Genomic DNA, 12,503 nt, shown 5'->3' with positions numbered 1-12,503 from the left:
CTGAAGTAAGCCAGACAGAGAAAGACAAATGCTGTATGGTATCACTTATATGTGAATCTAAAATAAGAGTCAAACTCATAGAAACAGAGAGGAGAATGGTCGTCGCCAGGTCCTGGGGTGGTAGGTTAAATGGAGAGTGGTTGGTCAAAGGGTTCAAACTTTTAGTTATAAGATAAATAACTTCTGAGGATTTAATGTACAGCATGATGACTATATCTAGTAATACTGTGTTGTATACTTGATAGTTCCTGAGAGTAGATCTTAAGCATTCTCACCAAAAAAAAAAAAGAGAGATAGTAACTGTGTAAGGTCATGGATGTGCTAATTAACTGGATTGTGGGAATCATTTCACAATACATATGCATATCAAATCACCATTTTGTATACTTTAAATATATTACAGTTTTTTGTCAATTATACCTTATTAAAGCTGTAAAAAAATAAATATATGCACAAAGAGGCACGCACACACACAGAAGGTAAAGGTTTAGAGAAAGATATACATGAGTAGCTATATTATTACCAAAGTAGACTTCAGAGCAAGGAAAAGTACTAGGAATAAATACATGCATTAGGTAATGATAAAGGAATCAATTCTTCAAGAAGATATAACATTCTTTAATGTGTATATACTTAACAATAGTGTCCCAAAATACATGAGGCAAAAACTGATAGAACTGCAAGGAGAAATAGACACATCCATTATTATAGTTGGAAACTTTAACACCCCTCTATCAGAAATGGACAGATCCAGCAGGCAAAAAAATCAGTAACAGCAGTTGAGTTCAACAACACCATCAATCAACTGAATCTAACTGATGTCTATTAGAATACCTCCTCCAACAACAGAAGGATACATATTGCTCTCAAATTCACATACTCTGCTCACAAAGATAGACCTCATTACAAAACAAATTATACCTTGAAGATTTTAAGAAATAGAAATCACACAAATTATGCTCTGAGCCCACAATGGAGTTAAACTAGAAATCAGTCATAGAAAGGTAGCTGGCAAATCCCGTAATACTTGAAGATGAAACAATACACTTCTATAGCACATGTTCAAAGAAGTATCAAAAGAAATCAAAAATATTTTGAAGTAAGTGAAAATGAAAATACAACTAATAAAAATTTATGTGACACAGTGAAAGAAGTACTTAAAAGGAAATTATAGCATTTGATGCATATATTGGACAAGGAGAAAGATCAAAAATCAGTTATCTAATCTCCACCTTAGTAAACTAGAAAAGGAATGGCAGAAAATTTTTGATAAGATGGACTTGTTTAAAATTAATACTTATACTCTGTGAAAGACACTTCTAAGATAATGAAAAGACATGCCACATATTGGCAGAAAAGATTTACAAAATCCATATCTTAAGAAGGACTTGTATTTGAAATATATTTTAAAAGATTAAATTCAACACTTAAAAAAGAACCCAATTTAAAAACTCTCAAAATATCTGAACAGACACCTCATCAAGGATGATGTGAAGATGGCTAATAAGTGTGTGAACTCATATGTCATTGGATAATTGCAAATTAAAACAACAATGAGATACCTAATGAAACACACCTAGGAGAATGGCTAATCCAAAACACTGACAACACCAAATGCTTTCAAGAAAGTGGAGTACAGGAACTCTTGTTCATTCTTGTTGGGAATGCAAAATTCTATACCAACTTTGGAAGACAGTTTGCATTTTTTTGAAGCTCATCGTACTCTAACCATACAATCCAACTGTTGTGCTCTTAGTATTTACCCAAATGAGTTAAGGTCTTATGTTTATGCAATAACCTGCATTAATGTTTACAGCAGCTTTATAATTGCCCCAAACTGGAAGCAAACAAGATGTTTTTCAGTAAGTGAATGCATAAACAATCTGTGGTACATCCATATAATGGTACATTATTCAACAATAAAAATAAATGGACTATCAAGCCACAAGAAGACATGGCAGAAACTTAAATGCATATTGTTAAGTGAAAGCAAGCCAGTCTGAAAAAGCTGTGTAATTTCAACTGTATACCACTCTGGAAAAGGTAAATCTATAGGCAGTAAAAAGATCAGGAGTTCCCAGAGGTTCAGGGTACAGGGGGATAAATGGTTGGAGCTCAGGGAATTTTTAATGTGCCAAAGCTATTTTGTAAGATACTGTAGTAGTAAACACGAGACATTATGCATTTATCAAAATGCATAATGTACATTTGTGCACATTATGCATAATGTACTGTACAGAATAAGAGTTATCTCTCATGTAAATCATGGGTGTTAATTATTAGTGATGTATCAGTATTGGATTATCAATTGTAACAAGCATATGATCTAATACAAGATGGTAATAATAGGGAAACTATACTGGTGGAAGCGAGTATTTATGAACTGTCTGTAGTTTCTGCACAATTTCTCTGAACTCCTAAATTGCTCTAAAAAAACAAAGTCTATTAAAATGTTTAAAAAGATGTTCAAAGTCTCAACACAGCAAACTGTAAAACATTATTTAGAGAATTTTAAAGAACTACATAAATGGAACTATATTCCAGGTTTATAGATTAGAAGACTCAATATTTTAAAGAACATATTTCTTGAAAATTAATCTATGTATTTAATGCAGTCAGTATCAAAATTTTAGCAATAATTTTTCTAAAAATTGACAAGATAATTCTAAAATTTATATAGAAATGCATAGGGCCAAAGTAGGAAATACAATCTTGGCAAAGAAGACTAAAATTGAAAGGTAAAGTACCTGGTATCAGGTATTATTATAAAAATACAATAATAAAAGCAGTTTGCTACTGGTACAATGATAGATAAATAAACTTAAATGTATTGAAGACAAAGAAGAAAACATGTAACAACAGTAAAAAAAAATATTCTTTTCAAAATAATTCTATTCATATGCATATTATAAAATAATAGGCCTCTTAGAAAATGCTATAGGAAAATATGTTCCTGTCTTTGGATTAGATATTTTTTAAACAGGATACAATTGACACTAACTATAAATGCAAATGTTTTAAAACTGGATTTAATATTCAGAATTATATCCATTAAAATACACCATTAAGATATTTAAAAAGCAAATGACACTCACCACTGCAACAAAAAGAGTAAAATACTTAGGAATAAACCTACCTAAGGAGGTAAAAGACCTGTACTCAGAAAACTATAAGACACTGATGAAAGAAATCAAAGATGACACAAACAGATGGAGAAATATGCTATGTTTGTGGATTGGAAGAATCAATATTGTGAAAATGATTATACTACTCAAAGCAATCTACAGATTCAATGCAATCCCTATCAAATTACCAATGGCAGTTTTTACAGAACTAGAACAAAAAATCTTAAAATTTGTATGGAGACACAAAAAACCCCGAATAGCAATCTTGAGGGAAAAAAAACGGAGCTGGAGGAATCAGACTCCCTGACTTCAGACTATACTACAAAGCTACAGTAATCAAGACAATATGGTACTGGCACAAAAACGGAAATATAGATCAGTGGAACAGGATAGAAAGCCCAGGGATAAACCCACGCACCTATGGTCAACTAATCTATGACAAAGGAGGCAAAGATATACAATGGAGAAAAGACAGTCTCTTCAGTAAGTGGTGCTGGGAAGACCAGGTAGCTACATGTAAAAGAATGAAATTAGAACACTCCCTAACACCATACACAAAAATAAACTCAAAATGGATTAAAGACCGGACACTATAAAACTCTTAGAGGAAAACATAGGGAGAACACTCTTTGACATAAATCACAGCAAGATCTTTTTTGACCCACCTCCTAGAGTAATGGAAATGAAAACAAAAATAAGCAAATGGGACCTAATGAAACTTAAAAGCTTTTGCACAGCAAAGGAAACTATAAGCAAGATGAAAAGACAGCCCTCAGAATGGGAGAAGATATTTGCAAACGAATCAATGGACAAAGGATTAATCTCCAAAATATATAAACAGCTCATGCAGCTCAATATTAAAAAATCAAACAACCCAATCAAACAATAGGCAGAAGACCTAAATAGACATCTCTCCAAAGAAGACACAGATGGCCAAGAAGCACATGAGAAGCTGCTCAACATCACTAATTATTAGAGAAATGCAAATCAAAACTACAATGAGGTATCACCTCACACCGGTTAGACTGGGCATCATCAGAAAATCTACAAACAACTGCTGGAGAGGGTGTGGAGAAAAGGGAACCCTCTTGCACTGTTGGTGGGAACGTAAATTGATACAGCCACTATGGAGAACAGTATGGAGGTTTCTTAAAAAGCAAAAAGTAGAATTGCCATATGACCCAGCAGTCCCACTACTGGGCATATACCCAGAGAAAACCATAATTCAAAAACACACATGCGCCCCAGTGTTCATTGCAGCACTATTTACAATATCCAGGTCACAGACGCAACCTAGATGCCCATTGACAGACGAATGGATAAAGAAGATGTGGTACATAAATACAGTGGAATATCACTCAGCCATCAAAAGGAATGAAATTGGGTCATTTGTAGAGATGTGGATGGATCTAGAGACTGTCATACAGAGTGAAGTAAGTCAGAAAGAGGAAAACAAATATCGTATATTAACGCTAATATGTGGAATCTAGAAAAATGGTGCAGATGAACCTATTTGCAAGGCAGAAATAGAGACACAGATGTAGAGAACAAACGTATGGACACCAAGGGGGGAAAGTGGGGGAGGTGGAGGGATGAATTGGGAGATTGGGATTGACTAATATGTATAAAATAGATAACTAATAAAAAAAAAAAGAATTGGCTGTTCATCCACAATTCCACAAAGTAGAAACTTAGCAGGTCGTCTATGAAAGAGCTGCAGTAAAGGTTAATTAGCACAAAGGGAATTATTCTTTGTTGCTGTGGAGTTAAACTTTAGCCTTAAATTCCTGGTTTGTTAAAATAGTTTCAGTACTTAATTTTCAGGGCCATGGTTGATCAATATGTTCCCTTATAAACTGAGTTTTAGCTAGCCAGTCCCAATGCTGTAAAGAAAACATTAAAAATAAATCATTTCAACCCTTAAGAGAAAAAAAAAGCAAATGACAGAGTAGGTTTGCAGCACAAATAACCAACAGAAAGCTTTCAACCAGATATTTAAAAAATTTCTAACATAGAAATAAGAAATAAATTGAAAACCCAATAGAAAAATGGTCAAAATCTTAAACATGTACTTCACCAAAGAAGATATCTAAATGACTAATAAACACTTGAAAATTATAGTCCTATTAGTAATCTAGAAAATTGGAGTTAAATTCATGAGGATACTATGACATACCATCATTGAGCGTAAATCAGAAAGAATGACAGAATCAAGTCATGGTAATTTTGTAGAGCAACTATTACAGAACTTTCAGAAACTGCTGGTAGTAGTATAAACTGATATATGCACATACTGGAAAACTGTTATTTATACTCCTTATTGGGAACTCCAATAATATTGATGGCTGACTTTTCATCAGAAACTATGGCGACCAAAAGGCAATAGGATGGCCTATTCAAAATGCAAAAGAAAAATAACTGTCAACCCCAAATTTTATATCCAGCTAAATTATCTCTCAAAAATAAAGGTGAAGTAAAGAGATTTTAAAACAAATAAAAAATTGAGAAAATTCATTGCTAGCAGATTCACTTTATGACAAGTACAAAGGAAAGTTCTTCAGGCTGAAAGCAAGTGACCTCAGACAGTAATTTGAATCCCCTAAAAAAGAGACTGGGTAAAAGTAATTCTGTAATTACAAAAGATAGTATAAATACATATATGTAAAGAAATAAAGCAATAATTAAACAATAATTAAACAAATAATGTTAAGTTTTAAAAATGACTTTATATTTATAGCTTATAGGTTATTATATTACGTATAACAACAGTACAAAAATGTGGAGGAGGGAATGATGCTATATGAGGGTAGCATTTCTATACCTCACTGGAATTACTGGAATTTACTTAGTATAATTCTGATGTAGGTTCTTTTTTCATTGTGAAAAAAATTGACCTATAACATTGTGTATTTAACATTTACAATGTGTTGATTTGATACATTTGTATATTGCAACATGATGACCACCCTAGTGTTAGCTAATGCCTCCATCATGTCAGATAATTATCATTTCTTTTTTGTGGTAAGAACATTGCCTAGTCTCTTCTAAAATTGACTGTGGTGATGGTCATACAACTCTGTGAATGTATCTTTAAAAACATTGAAATGAACACTTTAAATGGGCAAATTGTATAATACGTTACATATGTTTTAAAGCTAGCTCAATGAATGCCAAGAAGAATAGGATAAAAAAGGATTTGAAAAGTGGGAGGGTATGATAAGGGAGAAAACTGTGACTTTTACTAGATTATACATTTCTCCAGCACATACTTTTTAATTGCTAGTACTTAACCTAACCTTCCTTCAGATGCTGTTCTCATTGCCTCTTGCTTATTTAAGTATTCTTTGCTTCCTTAATTCAAATGAGCAAGTCCTTCTTACATATACCAGTTGGAGAAAGAACTAGAGAAGCTAAAATATAACTGCTAATATTCCCCAGTTTTGTTTTGCTATAGATCTTATTACTTTCACAAAATGTTGCTACTTAAGTATTGAAAACTTGTTCTGCCTAATCTGACACACCTGTTTCATTTTGGTAATGGTGCTGCAGCAGGTAACCACCTCTACACAGATTGCACAACCTTTAATACTTACTGACTCATCCATTTCTCTGAAAAAAGACTTCCATCTGGGTATCTTAGTCATGACAGGTTTCCAACTTCAGGTACACGCTCTGCTAGAAACAAATTCACCACAAAATTTTAGACCCAATAGTTGATCATTTCTAATTATTCCCTTTCAGTATAAACTCTCCTTTAATAATGTTCATGTATTTTTCTTGTAATTGGACCTAATTGCAGTTACTAAATCAAGCAAAAATTTTAAATGACATAGGAACTCAAATGGTAAGAGACCCAGTCTCAATCCAGGTACTTCTACAAATTTAACCATTTCTTCCTCCCAAGCTACAAGGTCTACATGCTAAAAGGACCTGAGAGAGCACGTTTTTTCAGTCTATAAAACATTCTGTTATTCTTTTCCATCACTGATGCCTACTTTGTTTACACTTAAGTAACATAAAAAGGGCATTAAAATATTCCTGGATGAGTCCAAGTATTTCTGCTCCATGTAAATTTCCATGGAGACCCTAGTTTGCAACATGATCTGAGGAAAAAACTGTTATATTCCACATCACTGGGTATATATCCCTACAGTATGATTATGAGTTTAATGTACACTTAAGAGTTATATTATTATCATAACTCTCCCGGATATTTTAATTTAGCATAAGAGATAGCATTGTATGGAAAAAGCACTGGTTAAAGAATTATAAGTTGGAAGCATGTACATCAAGTTTGTCATTATCTGGATACACAATCTTGGTCAAGTCATTAACATCTCTAAGCCTCAATACATGGAGGCTTAATGATTGCTAACGGCCATTCCAATTCTAAGGTTTAATGATTCTGCAACCCATATAATCCATTATAATGCATATTTATTAATAACAAGGCTAATTAAGATAGTACCGCACATGGGGCTTCCTTGGTGGCACAGTGGTTAGGAATCCACCCGCCAGTGCAGAGGACACGGATTCAAGCCCTGGTCCAGGAAGATCCCACATGCCACAGAGCAACTAAGCCCGTGCGCCACAACTACTGAGCCTGCGCTCCAGAGCCCGTGAGCCACAACTGCTGAGCCCGTGTGCCACAACTACTGAAGCCCGCACACCTAGAACCCATGCTCCGCAACAAGAGAAGCCACCACAATGAGAAGGCTGTGCACTGCAACGAAGAGTAGCCCCCGCTTGCCACAACTAGAGAAAGTCCACGCGCAACAACAAAGACCCAACACAGCCAAAAATAAATTAATTAATTAAATTAAAAAAAAAATATATATATATATATATATATATATAAAAGATAGTACCGCACATGAACACAGAGACACACACACACTCATGTGTTAGGGTTACTTTAGAAAGTGTTTTGATATCTGTTTATTTCTACAGAAATTGATCTAGAACACTTGAAAGATACTGTTGGAAGACGTTTATTAATGGCAGAAATGAAGATACAACCAAAGAGTGTCCCTGGTAAGTCTAATCCTTCCAAGTCTAATCTTTATGGTTTATTTACCTTCTTTGGAGTTTAAGTATGAATTTTTTAATGATAAGAGTACTTGTATATTATTATTATATAGGTAAAGTCTTCGTGATTACCCTCATAATTAATTGTACTATGGTATTTACTAGAACTTTAAAAGTTAGCTAGACATTATGATTTTTAGAAATGATCCATTTAAAAATTAAACCATAAAATTAAATGCTATAGTGGCCTTAGAATATACTTGATGCAAGTATGTTCAGTTCTGTTCTAATCTTTTACTATTACTGGCTTAGATAGAAGGAAAAGGAGAAAGGTTTCCTGATGAATGTGATAATAACAAGGGGAATTTAACAGATAGTTAATTCATTGGTTACCATTTCTCTCTACTTGATGGAAATATCAGGTATATTATCCTAACTCATCTGTGGTAGAGTCGTTAGTTGTGTTACGTAGTTCAGAGATTGTACTACAGCCTTTACTCTTGTAACAGGGATAGACACACTGCCCTTGACTTCTGGTATGACACCAAAAGAGGCAGACAATTTAACAGAGAGTAACAGAAAGAGACAGAGACAGCACTCCTAAAATCACTGTTATCCAAGGCTTTTTCCCTTGGGGAGCAACAGTTGTGCTTTCAAACTGCAAAGGGAAATGACTTCAGTAAAACATTTTAGCCAAATAACTAAAAATATAAACAAGAAAACAATAATAATATGCCCTGTAAGAGGAAGAAGTCAGTATGCAGAGATGCTATATTATATATCTAAAATATTCAGTTTTCAGCATAAAATTATGGGTCATGTAAAGAAACAGTAAAATGTGACATATAACAAGGAAAAAGACATGCAACAAAAACTGCTTGTGAGAATCCTAGATATTGGACTTAAAGAACAAATCTAAAAAGCAGTTATTATAAATATGTTCAAAGAACTAAATGTAAACATTATTTAGAAGGAAAGGAAGGTCTGATAGTATTTCATCAAATAGGGAATATATACAAAGAGAAATACATTATTTTGAAAAGGAACACATGTAAATCCAGGAGTTGAAAGTACAATAACTGAAATTTTTTAAATCCAATAGGGGGTGTTCAGTATTTTTACACTGTCAGAAGAAAGAATCAGCAAATTTAAAGTATGGAAATATAGCATGGACAGCAGAGGCATTAAAGAGCAGAAAATATCATTTTAAATAATGACAGAAAAGAAAACCAGATATTATAAATAAAATGGTTAAAATAATAAACACTATACATACATGCTTTGTCTTCTCCTCTCAGTTTCTCTGTATGGCACAAAATTATGTAAATAAATAATTTAACAAACAATTGTAATAAATGAATTTATGTTTATATGTTTCATATATAAAAATGGGAAAAATTATAAGAATTAAGTTATAAAGAGAACTATATATGTAGAATATGAAAATAACATTTCTAAATCTTCCTGGAATTTAATCTGTTTAGTATAAGTAGAAGTAGATTTTAAAATTGACTGTGGTGATTGTTACACAGTTCTGTGACTATACTGATAAGCATAGAATGGACATTTAAAATGGGTCAATTGTATAGCATGTTACATGTTTTTTAAAAAATAGTTCAGCGAACTCCAAGCAGGGTAGGATTTTTTAAAAGACTTAAAAGCAATAGGAAAATGTTGTGAAGGAGGAAAATTGTGGCTCTTAATAGATTAGGTTTCTCCACCCCATATCATTTGTTATGCTCCTAGTTTTTAATTCAGTCTGCCCTCAAGGGCTATTCTCACTGCCTCCCTGCTCACCTAAGGATCCTTTGCTTTCTCAAACCAAATGAATCAGTTCTTCTAATTATATCTGTTGGAGAAAGACCAGAGGGCTAAAGTTTGTCTGCTGATGTTCTCCAGTTATCTGTTGCTATAGCAGAATTTACTTTCACAAATGCCATAACTTAATTACTAAAACCTTGTTCTGCCCAATCCATGTGTCTTTGATTTTAGTAGTGACACCCCATATGGTCTTTACCTCTGTTTAGATTGCAGTGGTGATAAATTTGTGTTGCCTCAGTGATAGAGCATATTTGAAATATTCATGGACTCCGCCATTTCTCCAAAGGAAGACTTCCAATCTATAAATTCTGGATATGACAGGTTCCAACTTCACTTACATGCTGTGTTAGAACCAATTTTTGCCCACACAAAACTTTACGCAACAGGTGACACAGAGTCACCAATTCTCATTATTCCTTTTGCAATATAAAATTCTTTTAAATAAATTTTTTTCTGATATTGGACCTAGATCATCATTTCTGAATCCAACAGAAAGTAAAAACCATGTAAAAACTCAAATGGAAAGGGGTACAATATCAGTGCTCACATTCCTGCAAATTACCCATTTCCTCCTCCACAGGGGAGAAAAGGTCTACATGCTAAGAGAACCTGAGAGGGTGCTTTATCTCTGCCCACAAATTACTTGTTTTTCTTTTCCATCAATGATGCCTACTTGACAAACAGTTACATAACCTTAAAAAAAGGGAACTAAAGTATTCCTGGAGAAGTCAAAGAATTTCTGCCTCACAGTAAAATTCTGTGACTGTGATGCCCATTGTTTGCAATTTAACCTGGGAAAGAATGTCATGTCCGGCCTCACCAGGTATATCTTTATGATACAAATATGCTTTTAATGTAGAGAAGAAAGTTATATTTATTAAAATAAACTCTCTAGGATGACTTAAATTTGCAAAAGACTTTGTATTTTATGGATAAAACCCTAGTTAAGGAATTATGAGGTATCAGTTTATGGATCAGTTTTGTCGTTACCTAGATTTGTGGCCTTGGTCAAATCACTAACCATTTCTAGGCCTCAATATAATGAGGCTTGTGTGATTGCTAACGGCCCTTCTAACTCTAAGGTCCTGTGAGCCTACAGTCCAGACATTTCATTATAATTGTTGTCCTATAATTTTAAAATGCTAATTAAAGGAGTACTATACACAAACACACACACAAACACATGTTAATATATACCTTACAAAAGTGTTTTGAAACTGTTTATTTCTATAGACACTGATACAGAGAGCTTTCCAGATGCTATTGGAAGAGGTATAATAAAGGGTGAAATCAAGACACAATCCAAGAGTCATCCTGGTAAGAACAAGAATATTTCAAGTCTATTTCTGCTTTACTTATCTTCTCTGGAGTTTATTTAAGTTTGGATCTAAATGACTATAGTACCTATATGCTATTAGTATAGAATGAAGGGTTATCACTAATTCCATCCTATTATTATTGGAACTCTAGCAGTTACTAAAAATGGATAATTAGTTACATAGTGTAAGTTTTAAAACCCATTCATTTAAAACTTATCCATAAAAATTCAGTGCTGTAGTAAGCTTAGAATATGCTTGCCGGAAGCATTTCAAATGCTGCTCTACTCACTTTCTTTTTCAGGCTAGAAAGATAGTTGCTTTGTATTTGCAAATACATGAATGGGATTTAAATGGGATTTTATGAATAGGATTATGAATGGGATTATGAATAGGATTAAAAGAGAGATTTCATTGCTTAATAATTCCCTCTATATAATTGAAATACTAGGCACATTATCAGCATCTCAGGTGAAGGAGAGATGTTTAGTTTTGTTATGTAGTCCGTAGTTTACACTACTGCCCCTTGTCTTGGTGTTACAGTGTTTGACACACTGCTTCTTGATCTTTGGGGTGATATTAAAGGAGGCAGAGAGCTTAACAGAAAAGGGAAAGAGACAGTCAACCGGAAAAACAAGTGTCATCCAAAGGTGACTGTTTGCATGCCCAAGTCTCTGCCCCCAGAGGAGCAACATTAGAAGATTCACACTGCAGAGAAGGAGACTTCTCTACAGTAGAATATATTCCAGCCAAGTCACTAAATAAATAATCAGGCAAACAGCAACAGCAAGCCTCCAAACGGGAGGGGAACTCAGTATCCAGATTTCCTACAAGATGTTGTCAAGAATGCCCAGTATAAACCCCCCAAAAATATGAGACATGCAAAGAAATAGTAAAGTGTGAATCATATACTAGGAACTTCAGGAAGGGTAGGCCTAAAAAATAATTTAAGCAGTGGGAGGGTATTGTGAGGAGGGAAATTGTGATTCTTACTAGATTGCAGATTTCTCTAGCACATACTCCCTTTTCCCTCATCCTTAATTCTATCTGCTATCAAATGCTCTTCTTAATGCTTCCTTGCTTATATAAGCATCTTTACATGCTTCTTTCAACTGGGCCTGTCATTCTTAACCTATACCCGTTGGAGAAAAACCAGAGAGCCTCAATTATATCGACTTAGTTGGATCTTTAACACTTACTTCTGGTCTCAGCC

The 12,503-nt window shown here is 33.8% G+C and overlaps 1 protein-coding gene and 2 long non-coding RNA genes across 4 annotated transcripts in view; 1 reads left to right on the top strand and 2 right to left on the bottom strand.

Annotated features, from left to right (window-relative positions):
• The window catches only part of LOC309655070, a 448,619-nt gene that overhangs the window by 334,306 nt on the left and 101,810 nt on the right, over positions 1–12,503 (bottom strand). The gene's annotated exons all lie outside the window — the stretch shown is intronic.
• Positions 1–12,503, bottom strand: part of LOC309655049 — a 142,262-nt gene that overhangs the window by 49,220 nt on the left and 80,539 nt on the right. The window lies entirely within an intron of this gene.
• The window catches only part of CCDC7 (coiled-coil domain containing 7), a 326,200-nt gene that overhangs the window by 259,484 nt on the left and 54,213 nt on the right, over positions 1–12,503 (top strand). For both annotated transcript variants that reach the window (XM_082449611.1, XM_082449612.1), the window contains 2 exons: positions 8,076–8,159; positions 11,208–11,291. In XM_082449611.1, coding sequence (XP_082305737.1) covers positions 8,076–8,159; positions 11,208–11,291 — 168 coding nt within the window. The remainder of the gene's footprint in view (positions 1–8,075; positions 8,160–11,207; positions 11,292–12,503) is intronic.

Source organism: Balaenoptera physalus, assembly GCF_965194825.1.
Source record: "Balaenoptera physalus genome assembly, chromosome: 2".
NCBI classification, from domain to species: domain Eukaryota; kingdom Metazoa; phylum Chordata; class Mammalia; order Artiodactyla; family Balaenopteridae; genus Balaenoptera; species Balaenoptera physalus.
Note: the sequence above shows the minus strand (reverse complement) of the source record. Positions and strands in the feature narration are given on the sequence as shown.